At 40.4% G+C, this 21,601-nt stretch overlaps 1 protein-coding gene and 3 non-coding genes across 4 annotated transcripts; all 4 read right to left on the bottom strand.

The window, feature by feature from the left end:
• Positions 1–201: 201 nt before the first annotated feature.
• Positions 202–21,481, bottom strand: ncapd2 (non-SMC condensin I complex, subunit D2). The gene is made up of 32 exons (XM_037074854.1): positions 21,322–21,481; positions 20,895–21,014; positions 20,707–20,782; positions 20,568–20,626; positions 20,298–20,473; positions 19,730–19,872; positions 19,095–19,222; positions 18,799–18,922; positions 18,536–18,683; positions 16,836–17,033; positions 16,620–16,754; positions 16,444–16,531; positions 14,870–15,074; positions 14,618–14,736; positions 12,848–13,048; positions 12,587–12,761; positions 11,470–11,554; positions 11,143–11,279; positions 9,257–9,389; positions 9,014–9,089; positions 8,715–8,930; positions 8,451–8,611; positions 6,536–6,647; positions 6,274–6,397; positions 5,516–5,671; positions 3,057–3,234; positions 2,857–2,951; positions 2,584–2,664; positions 1,916–2,099; positions 1,663–1,831; positions 1,442–1,561; positions 202–481 (listed from the first exon to the last, which is right to left on the bottom strand). Exons 2-32 carry the CDS (start codon positions 21,010–21,012, stop codon positions 399–401), a joined length of 4,203 nt encoding a protein of 1,400 aa, XP_036930749.1. The 5' UTR covers positions 21,013–21,014; positions 21,322–21,481; the 3' UTR covers positions 202–398.
• Positions 16,016–16,379, bottom strand: LOC119006861. The gene has a single exon (XR_005070914.1). It is a non-coding gene; the product is annotated as a small nucleolar RNA U85 (small nucleolar RNA).
• Positions 17,503–17,813, bottom strand: LOC119006862. The gene has a single exon (XR_005070915.1). It is a non-coding gene; the product is annotated as a small nucleolar RNA U85 (small nucleolar RNA).
• Positions 19,962–20,254, bottom strand: LOC119006860. Its single transcript, XR_005070913.1, has one exon. It is a non-coding gene; the product is annotated as a small nucleolar RNA U85 (small nucleolar RNA).
• Positions 21,482–21,601: the final 120 nt, after the last annotated feature.

Below are 21,601 nucleotides of genomic sequence, written 5' to 3'. Positions count from 1 at the left end.
TTATTCTGTCTGGGCAAGCTGTGACAACCCATTAAACACCGCTGTCCAAACACATACATTCAAGACATTCAAAGCTGCTTGTAATGATGGCATAAATTTACTTGACATAACCAGCGGACACTCAAGACATTTGTCAGTGTCACTCTCTGGAGTTTTCTTTGTGAGTGACGCAGGTTCGAACAGACACAGACAGCTGTGGACTTCTTATGAAAACCAGAACCAGGTTTATTAAAAACAAGTCTTGATCCTATGTCATTAGATACATCATCAGACTACTTTAGTTTGGTGCTATGTGTCAATATCTTTAAAAGAAATATACAATATAAAAAAGATTTTAAAAAGTAAAAACATGTAAAATTGCAAAGAAATGGAAATAAGACAAGACAACAGACGATGGATCAGTTTCTGAGGCGAGCTCTTCGGGATGTGCGGGCAATGGGTGTTGTCACTTTCGGAGTCTCACTCTCTGCCATTACAGCATCTGATGGGAAAAATAAAGATGATAAGAAGTCTAGAAAGCAAAACAGTGCTGCCCTGGACTGTCAAGATGGCCACAAGTCTGTCAGTCTGAATGAGGGTCCTGCGATGAGATAATGTGCACTGCGACAAAAGAGACTTAGCAATACGGTTTCCACTGGGAGGTATCTGGGTCTCTGCTGTATATATTTGGGATTTTTGAGAATCTTAGAGCATTTCATTGAATTTACAGAACAATAACTGTATGGTGAAACATAAGTACATAAACTGTGATCAAAGATTTTGTTCACCCCTAGTCTGAACTTTAACAAAAAGTATTTTAGTGAATTATAATAATTAAAATGTATTAAATGAATGTGATTATGTTTTTAAAACATAATCACATTCAGGTATATTTCAAATTAATTTATATAATATACACATACATACACATACATACACACATACACACATACATATATAAATTTTTACATTACTTATTTTGAAGTTATCTTTGGTCATTTGTAGATTGATTTCTTTCTTGCTATCAAATCCTTCCTCAGATCTTTGCTTAGTACTGCTGCTACGCACTGCTCACTTTCAGTGTAAAAAGTACAAATCCGAAATCTTCCAGACTCATCATGTGGTTCAGCTTAGTGCGCAGATTACTCTGAACTTTGTGGCATTGATCCAAAGTATATAACCAACTTGTGCCAGATCACAGATCAAGTTCTACACATCAAACCAACAGCTGAAACATGACATCTTATGGGCCAAATAATAATGGAGAAAAGGACAAATCTTTATGAATAATAAAAATAAATCGTAGTTGCAGCCTTTACAATTTTTTCATACTCCATGTATACTAAAATGACAATCACACCAGTAGATCAATTGTAGAAAATGAGAATTTGATTTGAAAGACAGAAAAGCCTGTAGTGTCTCTGCAAGTGGAAAATTGAATTATCAAAATGGTTGCACTCACCCTCTTCATCCTCCTCTTCATCACTGCTGAAAATGACCACAGGTTTCTTGGACTTGCGAGTTCTCTGAGGTGTCACAAAACTGTCATCGCCGTGATTGGAAATGGAGGGCTTAGATTGACCTGTAACAAAAAACAAGAACATTCTTGTGAAAAACCATCTTCTCTACACGTATATTTGCACACAACAGGACCCTGGACAGCCAAATCCTCCGAGTACCGACCTCTCTTTGTCCTGGTTCGACCTTTGTTGCCCAGAGGCGTCTGTGCGACTGTCCTCTCAGAAGGTCCTCCTTGTTTCTGGTTCTCCTCATCCATCTCTGGACTTTCTACATTCTCCAGCCCCCGTGTATGAACCGCTGTCAGCCGCTTTTCAAATTCGTCAATCTGGGCCTGGAGAAACAAGACGTTACCCTTGTAAACATAAAGATTACAAAAAATAAAATAACAAATAAAACATAAATACGCATAAAGCACCTTAAACTGAGGTTTGGCCCCACGACGAAGCTTGGCGGTGATGGAGAGCAGAGGCTGGTAGACTCCAGGCTCGGTTAACTTGTCACAGTAACACTCCCAGCACTCCTGTAGCCTCTTGAAACCACGCTCACACATGGACAGCAGAGACAGAGACATGGCAACGTCGCACCACTGTCGCTCAGTCCTAAGGAAAGAAGTAGGATAAGAGTCATCAGGACTAAACCTGATTGGAAACTATGTGAAATGCATAGAAATTGTACATCCTCAACATAAAAGGCTCATTTGCCCTGACATTTGGACTAAATCTCATTTACCAGGAGCCCCTTGTATCCAAATTCACTTTGCCAATGTCTAATATAAAATGTCCTTCCTTTGAGCATCGATGAAGCATGAGTCAGAGGCAGACCGAAGCATGGCCAGGACGATAATTCTACCTACATTCCCCAACTACACAGAAACATGGTTTCCATGACAAAATGAGTGAATAAAGATGTCAGAGTGTATGTTATAGGTCACTCACTGAAAACACCCTCCAATTACCCACGTGTCCACCCCTGTGTATGATGAACAAATGAAATACTGCAGGATGGACTCAAAAGAAAAAAGAAAGAAAAGATGCAGGTCAGAGGTGTGAGGATGAGAAGAAAAGGAGGTGGAGATGTACTCACTTGGCAGTTCTGAAGCGCTGACACAGTTTCTCTACCAGGGACTCGGTCTGCCTTTCTTTGGTGATGTAGGAGAATAGCTGTCTGAAAAAAAAAAAACACAGTACAACATCTAAACAAAGCCCACTAAATAGCAAAACTGTCGATTTTCTCCTCCTCCTTAAACAAGTCACGATTTGTCCTGAGGATGCCGAGTGCTGCTCAGTGTGGACAAACCCTCTGCATGCAAAGGCAGCAAATGGGACTCGACATGTACTGAAAAGCCATCCAACTCACTTCATGATGGTATTGAAATCCTCTGAGGGGATGCCTCTCTCTGGGTCTGACAGGCGACTGATGATGTCTGGGAGCAGGTTGTAGATGGCATTGTCCTGATGGGTAACACAGAGAACAGAGTTCAAAACCCCCCAAATTATTCAGGCTCCATTAAGGATGCGTAAGGGGATGTGTGTGTGTGTGTGTGTGTGTGTGTGTACCTTGCTGGCAAGCTCATTGAAGAAATTCAGGGCCAGGCTGGTAATGTGAGGCTCAGGGTCAATTAGCAGCACAGCCACTTCGCTGACTTGACCTTTGACCTTGAGCACATCCTTAAGCACCAACTGAGTTAGAACTGTCACAGCTGTCTGCCTCACTGAAGGAACCTCATCACTGAGCCTGGAGAAGAGGACATGAAATTACTGACTGAATAATTTTCTACCTTTTTTGCACCAAGACAGCCTACAGTCATGCTAGCCGCTCTGAAAGGTCGAACTTGGCACAGTGGAGCTCTGAGCTGAATGCTATTGTCAGCATGTCAATATTTGCTTATTTGAACTAAAAAGAAGTTTTAATAATAAGGTCTTTTTAGTCAGCAATTTGAAATACATCAGTTTTGCACCTCAAGCAGACTCTAGAGAAGTCCACGAACTCACTAACATTCAAATCTAAATGTTAGGTCTCTTTTAGGGGTCCTCATCCTGATGAGGCAGATTAATTGAGTTTTGAGTGCCAAGTTGAAACCAAGTCAGGGGCTTAAAGGGATCACCAAATCTATCCAATAGTTGTGGACACATTTCACTTAAAACCATGAATGTGAGCCTGTATGGTTAGATGAAAAGCCTGGGGATCAACAAAGTCATTAGGAATAGTTTTTTTTCCCCCAGCACAGACAGCCATGTCACTGTTTGAAAATATACATGATCTTTACAAATCTAGATAAAAAAGCCAACTGCTTGATATTTACCTGGTGGCTTTTTTGCAAGTGTGAGTCAGGCAAGTTCAAATATTCAACAAAAATTACCAGCCTTCTTTTAAACAAAAGATAGAAATTCAGTTTGTTAAAAAGTTTAGTTTCTCAGTTCTTCCCCATCCAAACCCTCTTCCCAAACTAATCAATGAAGGGTTTCCTAAAAAAGAAAATAAAATCAAAATCTACAATAATTTCAATATTTTGTTAGATTTTCAAGTTTGAATATACATCTTGACACCCCTATAAATTAAGTGCCAATCCATCCAGTACATTAGTACTTAGTTAATTTTTGACCTGATGGTGACACTACAGAAAAAGTCAGAATATCACAAAAGTTTTTTTTTTTTAAACATTTCAGCCTCTGGGCACCATGAATGTCTGTGCAAAATGCACTGATAATCTAAACTCTTGCCACGTGTGCACTTGTTATTTCCCAGTTCCGGTCTCAATTAAGCTCTCTGTTAAGATGGGTTATTAGGCAGAACGTCACTGAAACCAAACGACTGTCACAGCCTCGGGCTGAATACAATGGGATTGGACAGGCTGTGGCAGGGCAATCTGACAGCATTCAGAGACCAATTTATACTTACCCTCGCCCAAAACCACCGAACAAAAGAAACTCATTAACCATTTCTCATTTATGCCAAAGAGCAAGACTCCTGGCAGAAGATCAAACACCCGTACATGGCACTTCCACATGCCAATGCAGGAGCTTACAACAGCAATGAACTGGTAATTAATTCTTAATGCGCTTATCAGGAGGCTCCAGGGCAGCAGCCTTGAGAACAGTGGAGGTGTTGGTGTGTGGGAGACAATTAGGGAACGCTATGAAATACTAATCAGGCAGAAAACACTAGAAGGGCAATGACGCATAAAAAAAGAACAATGTTTTACACTTCTGAGACACCTCAATGTGAGCATTATCAACTATTATAATTAATACCACACTTCATAACACTACAGCTTCTGTGTTGGCTGTAGGGAAACAACGCAACAGCAGAGACACACATGGTACACATGGAAACCATTAAAGGTTTCGAAATTAAAGCGTACCTACAAGCTTCAACCCTTGTCGAACCTTTGTCTTGACCCCAAATCATTCCTTTCTGTTCACCCAACCACTCTATATAATTACAACACACTAGTCATTGGTTTTAGTCACAATCTGTAACACAGATAGTAATTAAGTTGTTCGTTGTCTGAAAGTGCCCGCGTCCGAGATGTCCAAGGCTCCACCCCAGTTCACCCCTGGGGGTTTGTCTTTTCTACTGGCCATGAATGAAGCTCTGGCCGGTTTCCACGGCAACCAAAGAGGTCAGAATACGAGGCAGAAATCTAGAGTTTGTCCACATAGATCATCTAAAAGTTAGCTTCCGCCATCCCATTATAAAGTCCTGATGGAAAGAGTAAACTTTTCCCATCATGTGGCTCAGTGGAGCATTGTGACAGCCGCGTCACTTCAGTGGCTGAGGGGAACAACACACTGAGACATTGTGGTGGTGGGTTCCAGCTGAACATGGCTCAAGTGTACAAGCAGAGGGGGAAACGTCATTTACAGCACACCCACTCAGCTGAGCCACCAGGCATAGAATGTTCCTTATAACAAAACAAGCTACGGATATGATGTTAATGTTCATCTTAATTGGGGATGATGAGCTTGAGCTGCCACCATGACAAATTTGTTTTATATTGCAGTCATTACATTACCTGGCATAAAGATTCTGTGTCCAGGGCTCCAATATGTTTGGAAAACGGACGGTGAGGTCTCCCAGGGCTATTATGGCATTTGCCCTGACCACGGGAAGAGTAGAGCGCTCAAGCACCGTAAACATGAGACGGATGTTTTCTTCACACGCCGATGGGCTGACAAAGGAAATCACAGAATTAGACATTATGGCAACCCTTTAATGGGGCAGTCTAGCAGCAATCTTAGAGCACCATTAATTAGAATTAAACACATTTTTCTACTTTGGCTCCAACACCATTTTAGAAAATACCTAAATTGTTACAAGGAAAAAAAGAAAATTGTGTATATTCACTTGGCACCCTATTTAATCCAATGAATCACTATACTGAAACTGAGGATTCTTACATTTATTTTAGGATGATGACGTTCAAAGCTTCATTCAAAAACCCTGACAGAAGCTTCTAAAGAAAAAAAGACTGGAAGGTCCCATTTAATATCATACGGAGGAAACCAGCAATTACTGTTTTTGCATTTTTGCTTAATATTTACTATAATGTTTATACTGTTTATTAGTTACACTTAGCTAAACCTATTGTAGTCCAATAACAGTTTTAGAGGTGATGAGTCCACTTTATAATCATTTGCGAGGATGTACTGGTGCCATTTTGTCTCGAGATAATTGAGACAAACTGTTTCTTGGATATAATAAGTGGACAAAATAATGGATAAATCCATCAGTGTTGCATATTGTGTTAAAGAACAATGAAAATGTGTTAACCTTATCATCATGTACTGAGAGAGCGCCAGGCAGGCAGCAGTGGTGAGCTGTGGGTGGGAATAGCGTCCTGGGGAGCTGCAGACTCTCACCAGCAGGGGAAGGAACGCACACAGCAGGTTCTCCTCTAAAGAAGTAGAGGGAGGACAGTGGGGAGAGGATGTTATAGAAACATAAAACACTGTATTACCAAAATACAGCAGAGTGGGTATTAAACTCAGTTTCATGTGGGCCAGAAAAGCAAAAGACAAGAGGTTTTCATTACCAGCGAGTAATTCAGTCTCACAGATTTTCCTGATGAGCTCTGCCTCTGTATCTTCAGCAGAGGCACCAATCAACCCCAGCTCCTCCTCCATAGCACTCTCATTAGCAGCTTGCTATTGAAAAAACATAAAGTGTCAAAAAACAGCCACTTCTCTCCAAGAAACATCATGATGAAAATATTGTGCTCTCTGACCTGTAGCACACACTGCACCAATAGCACAGCCAGAATGTATTTTTGCTTCCCTTTAATTCCTATGAGCAATGGGGCAAGACATTTCTATCAATCTGACTGAGCTCTTTAACATAAAACTGTAAGGCTTTGCAGTTTCATTTAGGAAATGTTTGTTGATGTACTCCCAATAGATCTGAAAGGCAGCTATAGGGGATTCCAACACTTTCACAGGACAGTTGAAAAAAGTATTTAAACATGAACCTCAATTCACCTTCAGTTCACTCAAATGGTGTTTTGCACTGCTCCTGACGGGCACACCAACTGGCAAAGACTGATTCTCCATGTAAGCCACTTTCTGCTCATCTACGCAAAAATGTGAAAAACTTGTAATGCTAATTAAGGGGACGTTTACCTTCCTGTTCCCTGATGGGCTGAACAGTTATGAGCTGTCACTCATCTGACTGTGCCACTATAATAATCCTTGTTTAGTTGTCCTGCTGATTTTCAACACTCAGGGGGTTGTTTTGTTTTCATTGTAACATTTAAGTGTCTGCAGAAGCTCTTCTAAACAAAACAGACCTGACATTTAGGTGACACCTGATAAGACAAATATTAAATACAATATGAACTTAAATAGGGCCAGAACTAATGATTATAATCATGAGTGATTATATTTGATCGACCAGCAAATTAATTGTTTTGTCTATAAAATGTCACATCATTTTTACATAACCGTCATTCTAAAACCAAAGATTCAGTTAAAATAACAGAAAACAGGAGCGGCATATCCTCACATTGGAGAAGCTGGAACATCAGATGTTTGGCTTTTGACTCAAGTGCTTAATTAATCACCAGGATGATTGTTGATTTATCTTTTATCAATCCACTGATCAAACAATCAAGTTTTAACTCATGTACTACATGACAACTTTGTTTATGCTTGCACAAGACAACTGCTAACCACTATATCACTGACTGAAAGTAGATGATGTAACAAAACATTCTGTGGAGCAGACTTTTACCAGAAGAATGCCATAAACAAAACATCACGTCACACGTCGACATACAGCTCCTCAAAGTAGGCAAAGATTTGTCTGTTTAACAGTCTCTGTAAAGGTGGAAGTAAAGTATTTTGTAGAAATGTATTCTATGATGGTTGAATATTTTCAAACAATTACATTTTGCTGGCACAATATTATTGATTTAAATGTAATTTTCTAAGCCTTCCTGTTGTTCCTGTTGCTGGAGAGTAGTGAAGCACTGAGATATGGCATTTGAAAACATGCACAAAGTCACATTCTTTGGACTGTCTGAGCTGAGTCATTAAGAGAAAGCCACAGTCCAGAGGGGTTACTCAACTTAACAGACTTCTATAGGCATCTAGGAGAGATGGGGAAGGTCTAACACTTTAGTAAGACTTAATTAATACTTTGTATTGTAATGAAGAATGTCTAGCCCTTGAGATGCCTCATTAAACTTTTATATTCACCAAAGTGAGAAAAAAAAACCTTTGAACTTGTCCATATTGAAATGAAAAATGGGCACATAGTCTCTCATTGGCAGGTGCATGACCATGTGCTGCCACTTGAGTAGTCTACATGCTTGACACAAGAGATGGATGACATCACTTTTGGCACAGTGCCCTCCACTTTAGCAAGCGTACTACCTCATTTCAAGGACATTGTACTATGTTGTTTTATACCACTCTTCAGGTGTTATGTACACATATCTGCAGCCTCATTACCTTAGCTTTGCTGGATGGTCCCTTTTCCTTCTCCTCCCTCTCTTCTGTCTCTCCTCTCCTCCTCCGCAGCTCAGCACTCACACTGCGCTCAAGGTGAGACACCTGCCAGAAAGCCACGCAGCCACACAGAGCCAACAGCTGGGCCAGACACACACAGTTCACTGCAGTAGAGAAACACATGTGATTAGGAGTATGCTGAGAAAGCACGGCACACTGGGACAGGTTACACTGAGTCCATGTAGACAGAGACACACTGGGACTCACCTTGTTCACCTTGCTCATTGGACTCTTGAGATCCATCTTGTATTTGGCTAGCATCCTTGTTGATTTCGCCACCTTCCGCAATCTGATCTAGTAAGAGGCGAGCGCTGCGCTGGAGCAGCCGGGAGCACAGCTGGTCAGGGGATTCAGCCATGAAGTAGATGAGACGGACAGCCTGCTCCATGAAGCCCTGCCAATACGGGTCCTCCATCACCACACCTTGAACAAGCACCAACATACAGAGTCAGAAAAAAGAAACCAACAGCGATACATTAACAAAGGGCACATGTATCAGCATTTACCTTCAGCAATAGCCTGTGTGAGGCAGGTGAAAAGCTGATGGTCCTGAGGCAGTCTGAATGGAGAGCCTTTTGATTGCTGGTGACAGGAAATAAGTAAAATAAATAAACACTCATACAGCAGCAAAATGCAAAAATGAGTTAACTGGAAATGGAGGTTTTAAATCTCTTGTAGAAAAGATACCTGACCTACTGACTCAATCAAAAGGCTCAGATCAATGTGGAAACCATGGTTTGTGTCCTTACCCTGACGTGGTCAGTGATGCTGCAGATGGTGATAGCTGTGTCTCTGGCCAGAAGAAAGTCTTCAGTCACTTTTTCTCCCAGAGCCACGGAACAAAGAGTGTCCAGATTACTGAGGACCACCTCTCTCTCTGCCCTGTTAGTTTCGCATACATAAAAAAAAACAACAAAAAAAACCAATTCATTTTATTTTATTTATTTATTTTTATTTTTATATCTTAAATTCCCAAAGGATCATGTGATTATGCAAAGGGAAGTAATAACATCTCTGCCCTATATCACCCCAACTGCTGCGCGCTGGCCTTGCCAGTGCTAGGCTGCTGCCCAGATAATGCGTGTAGGAGGACGGGTTAGGAGAAGCACATAAGATTTAATAGGTTATGAATGCTGCCGGCTGGATGAAGAGAGGCAGCAGTGTGGGTGGATTACAGATCGTCTCTCTTTACTCTCTCGCTCGCTTCCCTACAGCAGTGGCTGTCTTTGAGGTAGAATGAGGGGGAACACTAAAATATATATATATATATAAATATATATATATATATATATATATATATATATATATATATATATATATATATATATATATATATATATATATATATATATATATATATATATATATATATATATATATATATATATATATATATATATATATATATATATATATATATATATATATATATATATATATATATATATATATATATATATATATATATATATATATATATATATATATATATATATATATATATATATATATATATATATATATATATATATATATATATATATAAATATATTCAGAGAAATACACTGGCAAGGAGCCTAGTTTTATGGTCGTGACTTCGATTACAATGAAGAGGCGCCGAGGCTGAGCCTGTTTTCTGACTAATGAGAGGATTTGCTGAATGTCAAGTAGCTGAGGCAGCACTAGAATGTAGCAGGAAGTGGCTCTGCGCCGTGAGAATTTCTAAGATTGTACATGTTTTGAAAACTAGTCAACCAAACTTAACATAAAAAAGGTAATACTGAGTTTATTCAAAAGGATTAAAACTGTTGCTTCAAGAAGAAATGCTTTTTCTCATCCATAGCGCTCTGTCAAAAATCTGATTGTATTCAGCCACATGTGAATGCAATTTACCAAATTGTGAGAAAGGACTGCTCAGTGTTGCAGAAACATCATGACTCGTCATTTGCCACACTCGTCAGCTCCACTTAAATCTGTCCTTGCATGTACATACCTCTCCCACATCCATAGTAAAAAAGTATGCACAGCAACAGAAAGCACAGCCATTATGCAGTTGCTTAGGTTGCCTTAAAAAAAATAAAAAATATAAAAATAAAATACAAACTATAGAGCATCATGTCTAATTAGAATACAGCTTTGCTGCATTTGTTTTGGTTGACGTCCCCTCCTACTCTGCACTGTGTAGTGTGTCCAAATTTACATCAGACTACAAAGTGGACAGAATGAGAGAGTGAATCAACATGAGCTGTGTTGGCATTGAGCAGTACCCAAATTAGGAGTGGGAATCACAGAGTATCGCACGATACAATTCATGATGTGTTGCCCATGATGACAATCATATGATTTTGCAGATTTTGATTGACTGAATTTTACATTTCCATGGCTTACACATAAAACAAAATGCATGCACACACTTTAACCCTTAACAACTCATCTGACATTACAAAGCCTGAGAGGGGACAGAGTCACTTTTGCCTTTTCTTTTAGAGAAGGGAGGCAATTGTTACCGAGATTATTGGTCAGTCAAAGAAAAGTTAAAACCCATCATTTAGTAAATGTGCATGAGCCTTTCTTCACACTAGCAAAGGGGCGATTATTTCTTAGGAGCAAACTGAAAGTTGTCTAGTGTTCTTACCGTGCAGCCATGCCCAACAGTAACACTGCGGCTCGCCTGTTAAGGCCAGATGTTTCTCGTTTACCAGTAAACCTCTCCCACAACACCTGCACTACAGTGGACTGGAGATTGCTGCTGCCGCCAAAGAACTCCTGCACCTGAAGAAACACCCAGAAAAATGTTTGGTTATAGCCCCCCCCAAAAAATACAGTAGAAAAGTATAAAGAAGACAAATGTATACATTTCATGGCTGTTACTAACATGTTCCTAAATATCCTACACAGTCCTATTCAAATATTTGACCATTACACAGAAATAATTCATGTTAGAGTAATAACTGTTACTCACTATTTCCTCAAGACACTGGATTGTTCCCAGAGATGCATCCACCATCAGCTCAGACAGATTGTCCACAAGAGTCTGGGCTTTCGTCCTAATTAAAAATGAGACAGCTACTTTAAGACCACAAATCTTTCACAAGTGTTTAGAGGTTTGCTTGCATGCCCATATGGCATGCTAGTAATTTAGTAGGGGTGTCACGTTTCTCTAAATCAAGAGTTTGTCGCCATGTTTGAAAAATGCTTGCGGCAGTGACCACTACGCTTTTGTTATACTGTCAAATCTGAACAACTTCTTTTACCATTTTTAGAATCCCTTTAAAATAAGGTAGGGGTGTTTCACAACAACGGTTTAACTATATCTCCTGTGGCTTTTGCAGGTTACGGTTAGGCAAGACTAAATATTTACAAACTAGAATTACCATCTCACAGCTGTAAAGCTCCTGTCCTGAGCTGTGGTGTTGAAAAATCGGCATTAAATTTTTTGCAAAACAACACTTCATAGTGAAGCTTAGGGATAAAAAATGTCTCGACTTCATTTCATCCTACTATACATTTGTATAAAACTAAAGTGATATGGATGGTTGGGTAATGGCCACACGTTTGTTTTGTGAGGTCAATTGATTTTTTTTGTTAACACACAAAACAAAAACATCTTGTTTCTTACCAAGTTTGGTTTCTCAAATCTGTCCCAAGTACACCCTCTTCCAAATCAATAAAGGATGCTTGAAAAAGAAATAAGCCAACATCTATGATGTTGTTGGGGTTACCTCCACTTAGTGGATTGTTTTTATGCACACATGATAAATGTCTGAGAGTGCAGCTGCAGATTACCTCTAAACTAGGTGTGTTGTCTTTCAAGTTTCATTTTTTTTGGATGTGCTCAAGTAGGTGGGGTTGGACTAAAAAATATTACTTGGAGAATGGCCAACCGGACTTCTATAATTGAAATTGAAAGCTCATCTCAATTCATTTTTCCATTTCGAAGCAAAGTGGTCACACCCCAGCTAAATCAAAATCATAAAGCTGAAATCCAATTAAATTACCAACACAGAGAGGATAAACAGCTTGGGCACTTGTTATAGCTCTTCATATTCCTCACATATGCATGAAGGAGTTTTACAGACCTGACGGTGTCCCCCTGGGGGTTCAGATACAGGCGCCTGTAGGCCTGAACCACAGCATCTTTAATGGCAGCGTCAGTTGACCAGACCAGAGGCAACATCTTTCTCACTCCACTGACAGAGTTGGCGACACTGAACTCACACACTGTCACGCAGAACTGTACGGCCTCCTGGACCACTAGAAACAAACACTTCAGTTGTTACATGTGAAAATACTAAATACGTTTTCAAGAGGTTTGCACTCTGGTGAGTATTGCCTTCTACCTGAAGTGGTTTTCCAATAGAGCATGGTGTTAATGACAGAGATCGCTCTTTCCACTTGTAAGGCGAAGGTTTCTGTATCTTTCAGGTACTGCACCAACATCTCCTGCTTCTTCAGCTCCCCATCATCCCCCTCCTTTTCTCCCTCCTTCTGTGGAGTTGGTGGCAAGTTCTGACTGAGCTCAGAGTTGTCCTCATCAGAGCCTGAGGGAAAATAAATTAAATTAGGGAACAAAATGTAAAAGTAAGTTGAAAAGCAACTGTCCAGGAATTCAACTAAGAAACCACCTTCCATTGCTGCTGTATATTAATCAAGTCAAATATATTCTTTTCTCAATGAAGCTTTTAGTGTGTGTAAGGAATAAGTGTTAAATTTACATTAAGAGCACACTAAGGGATGAGACGTCAAATTTTGATTGCCTCTGCACAGTAGTCTAATTTCTTTCTGTCTTTCAGTATTAGAGTGTATATTAAATGTATATGCTGGAATACTCTGCTAGCTGATGAAGTGTTGTATCATGGGCAACTGGACTTATTTCAGTTTCTTGAAGATGTTTCACTTCTCATCCAAGAGGCTTCTTCAGTTCTAACTTACTGGAGGGGAGTTGCAGGCCTTAAACCCTGCGTGGGAATGTCCTTACAGAGTTGTCAGAGCCATTTGTTGACCCAACCGGCCCTCATGTGAATTCCTACAGCTAGGTGAGCACCAGGGTGTCTGGGGAGGGAACTCAGTACAGCATGGTAGGTGTAGTTGGCCACCTTCTCTGGTCAAAGATGGTCAAGCTTGACGTAGACAGATTTGTTTCCACCTCTTTCAAACCATCTGCCCTCTCTGGCCAAGATGTGAACATTGTTGTCCTCAAAAGGAATGATTTTTCTCCTTCAGGTGTAAGTGGAAAGCAGAGACTTGACCTGAGGAGCTAACCCTCTAGTGTTGTGTCCATTTGCTTATTCATGATTTCTATAGCAGCACTTAGTTTGCTCAGATTAGTCTCATCAAATCAAATTTAGATATAGACTGTGAGAGAAAACTGTGCCGATGAAAATTAAGACAGACAGACCTTTACTGAATCTGATGTATACAGGTCATCATAAAAATCACAGGAAATCTCCAAGGCACTCTTTTGAACTAATAAAATGCCTTTTTTTTCATGGCATGGTTTTAGAAATTAAAAACAAACCCCAACATGATTCAGTATCAAGTCTTCGCCAGGGACTCAAAACACTTTTCGTTTTAAAGAGTGCCACAGAGTTTTCTTGGGATTTCTTTGTCTACATGTATTTGTATCCAAAGCACCTTTAACAGACTAAATTTGAGCCCGGGGAGTGCTCCAGCCCACAATTAGCAATCGAAGGAAGGAACTCTTCGAAAAGGCGTAGAACATGTCCTGTTTCAGTATTATGATGGGAAACAGGTTGCTAACTTTTTAAATGTAATTATTGCAACTTTTTTGCAGCGAATCAACATGTGTATCATCTGACATGACTGTAAAACTGCAGCAGAGCGTTGGTGGAGGTTGTGTCATACTGGTTGATAGTCATCAAGTGTTATGAAATATATCACGAATAAGATTTTGGTGTAGTGCTCTATGTTTTAAAATATATCCTGTACTAATGAAATGACACTGAAGGAACTGATTTTATATTACCTTTCAGACAAGAGGAAATACAAAGAAATGACCCTTAAGTATGTTCAATCTTGCTTCCATTAAGATTTACATCAGAGAGCACTTCTGATAGAAATGTCTCAGATGAACAGTGCTGGGGCTTTACCTTTGAAGATGAGAGCCAGTGTGTTCATTAACATCTCAGGGGTGAGATTGGACAGAGAGGCAAACATCTCAGATTCTGGGAAGCAGGAATGAGCTTTTATACAGAGACGCACAGCATTCCTATAGAGGAGGGAGACAAGAAATTTCACATATAAAATTGTTGGCTAATTGACAGTGCGGGTGAAAAAAATCCTTCAGGTAGTGACACTTGAGTCAACTTTTACCCGGGCCAACACTGGTGATTAGCATTCACCTGTACTTGTTGACACGGAGGTACTGAGCAATCTTCACCGCTGTGGCTCTGTCGTCTTCTTCCTCCTTTTCTTCCTCCACATCTCTGCCATTGTCCTCCTGTTGCTCGTTCTCAGCTTCACTTGTGGGCTCCAGCTCTGTCCCGACAGTGACGAGCAGCTCAGGCTCCATGGCGGCCCACAGCTCTGATGCTTTAATCACTGCCACTGCCAGGCAGGAGAGTGAAGGAAGGAAAAAGAAAAGGTTCAATGAGGCAATGATGACTTAAGTTAGAGCTACAGAGACCATTTCAGAGGAAAAATTAGCATAAAGGAATTTACAACTAAATCAACTAGCAGCAGGACCAGATGGTAAAACAACTGTTCATGGAGTTAAAAATGTAGGATGTTGTGATCTGGAATACAACCATTTGATCATATGTAATGTTTTTTACTAAGGAACCAAAATGAAAAATACTTCTGGCAGCAGCTGGAATGCCTGTCTCGATGAAGCTTCATTTATAAGCTGTGAATCTTCTTTACAGCCTTGAAAATGGATTTTACCCCCAAAATAACAGGAGGATCAATTTGCGTAAAAACAAAGTGTGCAAAGGAGTGCTGTTGGTAAAGTGTAAAATAATCATTTTGGTCATCATTTTCTTCTTGTATTCATACGCCAGATTGCCTTCAATGCCTTAAACATGAAATGTGAAGACTTTTCAGTGACTTGCTGGGCCCAATTCCCCAAAATTTGAGGATCCAACACTGCATAATTTTAGACACTGTCAATTATAATTACTCAACGATGTTGAGAATTTTCATTATGAGAACTAGTAGGCTTTCAAGAAGTTCACAGACAAAATAAGAGGCTTTATTGTGTGAATCGTTCCCTGCTGTGCTACAGTGATGGCAATAAAAACCTGAAGAACATGCATTTAGAACTACAAGACTTTTGATATCTGGCAACTTTTGACCTAAGTGCTATAGGTCAAAAGTTGCCAGGTATCAAGTGTCTAATAAATGAGTCCCTGACACTTCAGAATATAGTATTTACCAATTGTGCGATGTGGCTGAAAGTTACATATGAACAATTATTTTTTTTATTACTTTTTTTTTTTTTAAGTGGACAGATTTGGTCTGTTGGGTTCAAATTATTTTCTGAGCTTCTTTGCCCTCAGATTACCAAAGAAGCAACTCATGGCTGACTGAAGCACAAAGAGAGTTGGGTGTACTCCTTGCCTTTTACACACACACACACACACACACACACACACACACACACACACACACACACACACACACACACACAACCATGTATGCACACAAACACACACACTGTTAGCTTCACCCCCGTGATTACTCCATCGTAACTTTAAAGGAATAATTGGGGAGTGAGCCAGGATTACTGTAGGCAGGCCCTTACAGCAGAGCAGGAATGCTCCTCTACACTACCAAGATTACCTGCCAGTCAAGGCAAGAAGGACCCAACTCTCATTCAGTGAGCTCATATTCGCCTTGGTCTCATCATGGGGCATGTGTGACACAGAATGAAGAAAGAAAACTTTATTTTTTGAAAGAAGACAGGGTTCATCCTGACCTGGTGCCTTTCCCTCCAGTTTCTCTTTCATCTCTCTCAGTTTAGCGGTCTCTTTCTCCAGCGGTTTCTTCAGATCTGCACTACTCAACTGAAAGACACAAAATAGTCTGGTGAGATTATGAAATCTGAAGAGGCATTTCTGCTGTTTGGGTGAAAATTAAGATGCTTTTATTTACCTTGCAGCTATAGGGGTTGTGTGCAATGAAGGCTGCCAGTAACTGGATGGCACTCTTCACAGCATTTATCGATTTGTCCATCAGTCGTCCAACAGCAAGCTCCATCACTTCACTGTACCTACACAGGGGCAGTGCCTAAACACACAGACCCTTTTTGTTACCAAGAGTGATTTAAATAACAATGTACAGATATATTAAAAGTCTGTGAAAACGTACTTTGCTGTTGACGATGCGAGTGAAGACCTGCAACACACGTGCCCTGACATGGGAATGTGTGTCATGCAGATGTTCCTGCAGTGTGTCAAAGAAGCGGTCGCGATCAGCTTTACCAGACTCGTCTAGGCCGTCACCACAGAGGACCCGCACAAGCATCTCTCCCAGCACCTCACAAACTGCAACACGCATTGTGTGGCTCTGGGAAAATGTGAGAAAATCATTCGTCATCTTATTTTGTACTTGTATCAGTAAAATATTAATCACATACTTTTTTAAATGAGCATTCCTCTGTAGTATTTCACAGCAAACCTCAAAAAGTTTAATCCATATTACTCAATTAATTGTTTTGTATTTTTTTGTTGTTGAAGAAGACAGGGTGAAATTATTTGATTTAAGATAGAATATTTTTTGGTTTCTTCTCCTTTAAGACTGTATACTCTTTGTAGACAAAAGAAGACTTGAGGACGTCATCTCAGGTTTTGGGAAACACTGATCAACATGTTTCACCATTTTGTACATTTTACAGAACAAAAAAACTCATCAAGAAAATAACAGATTAATAAATCGACAGATAATCAACACTGAAAATAACTGTTAGCTGCAGCCCGCATCAAAATTAACAGTTGAGAATAAACATTATTTTGTGTCCAGATGAGTGTCTGAATTTTGCCCTCAGATTACCAAAGAGGCAACTCATTACTAACTGAATGGAAAAGAGAGCTGGGATAACTCCTTGACTTATACACATGCACACACACACTCGGACATGCACACACACACAATGTCAGGCTTCTCCCAGTTATTACTCTCACTGTGACTGTAGAAGAATAATTTGGGTCGAGCCAGGTCGTTGTAGGCAGGCCCTTACAGCAGGGCAGGCATCCTCCCCTGCACTGCCAAGATTACCTGCCACTCAAGGCAAGAAGAACCCAACTCTCATTCAGCGAGCTCGTATTCGCCTTGGTCTCATCATTGGGCAAAAGATGACCGAACATTAAAAAAAATCTTTGCCAAACGTGGAAATTCATCCTTAAGTACAAAACATTTTTACAAATCTTTTTCAAAGAGTTACTTCATAGTAAAGGCAAACTCAAACTTGAAGGCTGCCTAAAACATCATTGAGTGCTGTGAAGTCGCTGCCTTTTTGTGTGACTAGTGGTCTGTTACCCTGTGAAGCAGAAAACACTCCACTGCTCTCTTATCACAGAGAATGAAAAAAGAGAAAGTACTCTGCTTCTTTTGGTTCTCTTTTGTGTCATTTTTTAATATATGTGTTGACTTTACTGCACAAGCCAATCACGACCCAGGATAACGACTGGGCCATAACAGCAGACAATAAAATTTATAGACCAAACAGCTTGGTCCTTCCCAGACTACATAAACCTCTACATAGAAAGTCTTGACAGGCACAAAGAGCAGTGATTTGTGGGGAGTGGAAATATCCCAACTCAATCAAACTGTGTGTGTGCGCTCTCACAGGAACTATTTTTCATTGCATGAACTGCCATGTTGCTCACACACCATAGTGATGAGTCATTAATAACAAGGTTTACCACTTTACATTGTCGCATTAACCTTTGTGTCATATCAATGTAGCAGCAGGTTTCCATTGATTTAAGGCTGCTAGTTTTGCATTCAGTCCTGACGCAGTAAATTAATAATGCAACATTAGCAGGAAGAACATGTCCCGCATGCAGTACCTCTCCTTCCAGGTGTGTGATGAGCACACTGATGTTGGGGATCATTAATTCAGGAACCAGGGTACCGAGTTCCGAAAGGAAGGTAGCAAAAGCTTTGACCCCTGACCCCTCTCTTGCAAGCTCCTCACTCGACTTCTGACCAATCTCCCTGAAGGATCAGGAAAAATAACAAGAAATTAATTTCTATGATAAGGAAAAGATCAGATGTCCATGGACAGAATTACAAAGAGGATGGTTGGTTGTAACTCAATATGCATGCTGACCTTATTACTTCCCCAATGATAGCCCTCATTCCATATTCTGTGCTCCACACAGACACAGCCTGGGCAAACACGGATGACAACTGCTCGAAGTGTTGCAGTAACTGGATCACTTTTACACTTGCACCTGTAAGAGTTTAGCGAGAGTATACACTAAAATCAAAGTACCTTGCAAACCAAAGCAGCTATGTATACTGAGTAACATGAGTTATTGTTATTCTGCTTTTTGCCTTTTACATATAATGCTCCCTCATTTATAAATCTTGTTTACAACTTCATGATTTGACAGAGAGATTTACCCAGGAGGTGATTGTACTTCTTGATTAGCACCCCCAGCAGGTGGATTATACAATCTCTGGTGGGTTTGCTCTTGACGTGGCTGATGGTTGGGTTTTCAAGCAGTTTGTAGCAGCAGCATGTCACACAGCTAAGAGGAAAGTGACAGAACAAAGAATTAAAAGTCTGTTCATGTCGTGAGGTAAAAACTGTATGAAAAATGACTTGAGGTCAATTCCATAGTCCTTACAGAAAGTTTTCTATCCTTTAAAAAGAACTATGAAAACTGTTTTTGATGATTATTTGCCAAAAGCTCAAGTATTAAAAACTTCTAGTACAGACATAAAAAAACAAAAAAACAATATTATCCGTAGGAAACTGACACTATAAAACCTGTTGAAAATAAAAACTGAGATCGTGAGGAAGTGTTTCAAATGGAAGCATTAAATGAGGCAATTTCATGCAGTTCCAACATCATCTAACTTTATTAGATTTGGTGTGACATTACTAATGGAAAGGCAGGAATCGTTTTCATACAATATTGTCTAGACCGGGCAGAGATCCGGAGATGAAAGTGGGAAATTACACCAACTAACTGAATTAAACCAGCTAAGACTAATACTGCACTGTTACCCAGGGCTCCCCATCAGCAAGGTACCTGATGAACTCTTCCTCCACCAGGGAGAGGCTCCAGAGGGAACGGATATCCAGCTGGAGAAGCTGGACAAGGGCCTGCAGCACCTTTTCTCTCTCCGAGTCCCACTGCAGCAGTCCTTCACCAGCTTTGCCTTTTTTACCACCCTGTGCAGGACAGACCAAAGCTGATAAATCCATTCAATCAAGTTTCATAGATATTACACTCACAGTACTTAACATTGACATATAACACATGCCCTCAGATTACCAAAAGAGTAGTTCATACCCACCAAACCAACTTTTTTGAGACTATAGCCTCTTGCAAACTGACACACACACACTGTTTGACATCTCCTGCCTGTCCCATCCCATTACTCTTGGGGGGTCAGGGGTAAAAGAAGGTGACAGGTTTACTTTTGATGGGCCCTTACAGCAGTGTAGTAAAACTCCATTACACTTCCAAGACTACCCATCTAACAGCAAGCTAGAGACAACAACCTCTTGGTCTGACTGGATCATTAAAGGTGCCATGATCTCATCAGTGGGCATTTAAAATCATTAAACACAGAACAATTCGAAGCCAACCATACCTTTCCTGGTGCTGTGACGATACTCTGTCGATAGGAGTCACTCTCAAGGGTCTCAGTGAGTTTGCAGAGGAGGTATACACTCATTTTAACTGCATTCAGTTTCTCCTTGCGTTCTGCGGCTGTGACAGAGACGGAGACGAGAAGGGATGGCAGGGTGGCAGCCAGACCGCTAACCACTGAAAGTTGAAAAAAAATCCAGACAGTGTGTGATCACCCAAGCCTATCAAGGTTGAATTTGTATCAGTTTAAACATAGAAACAAAAGTCTTACCTTGCACTAGTAATTCCAGCATATCCTCTTTCACACCCAGCTCCACTGAATTACAGTGCCTTGAAAGAAAACAATGTAGCTTTATGCTCATGGGGACCTTAAGCAAAAACGAGAGCAAGGAACCAAGTTAAATACTTACTGTAGTACGCTGTAGCCTGTGTCAAAGTGTTCCAGTACACACAAAGGACCATGGCTTCTCAGTGCTGCCTTGAATTCTGTGTGGGGGAAAAAAAACCAAATCTTTAATAAACAAAGACACTAAACACAACGGAATTCTGGAGTACTCTGCCGAAAAAGCTACAAAACAAGTCTAAGTTCACTACTTACTACTGAGGTACGGAGGCAGCTGTTTAGGAGGCACTACATCCTGAACGACGTACTGGTTGATCCCACCGGTCTTCACCAGGTCACCCACGCACACGGGCACGAAAAAGTCCCACGACATCACTGAGTCAAAAAAAGCAGCATTAGATTAGATCAATTGCAACTACACTACAAGGTAGCCCCTATGACTGACTTTATAAGTCTTTCAATTCTGGTAACCAACAGTTCGGCTTTGTTGTTGTGAACGAAGCAAGCCAAACACACATCAGCCAGCTAACTACTGCTGCTGTTAGGGTTAGCACGCTAACTAGCTGGGCTAACGCAGCTGTGTTGCTTTAACTTCTGAGCTGTATCTTTGCTATTTAACCAACACGTCTTCACTTAAACTTATTCAGCAACTGTTTTTCTAACTTTGAAACACAATACTCACCTTTGACGCCGGCAATTCCGTTGGCCACAATTAAAAACCTCTAAGACCACGGTGTAGTCTGCTCTGTCTACTGTCTGCGAGCGGTTTGAATCCACTTACTTTCAAATTTGTTTGGACATCGCGCCAAAGCGGTGAGGCTGTGACGTCATACGCATGCGCCTTTGTTACAGGTAGTTTCACGCAACACTACCACCTACTGGAAGACAATGGATACTACACCACGATGTTAGAGGTGCCAAGACTAGTATCTGTTAAAATTATGCAGTATAATTTTAAAAAA

The sequence above is a fragment of the Acanthopagrus latus genome, chromosome 17 (genome assembly GCF_904848185.1).
Source record: "Acanthopagrus latus isolate v.2019 chromosome 17, fAcaLat1.1, whole genome shotgun sequence".
Classification (NCBI taxonomy): domain Eukaryota; kingdom Metazoa; phylum Chordata; class Actinopteri; order Spariformes; family Sparidae; genus Acanthopagrus; species Acanthopagrus latus.
This window is presented reverse-complemented; position numbering and strand designations above follow the sequence as displayed.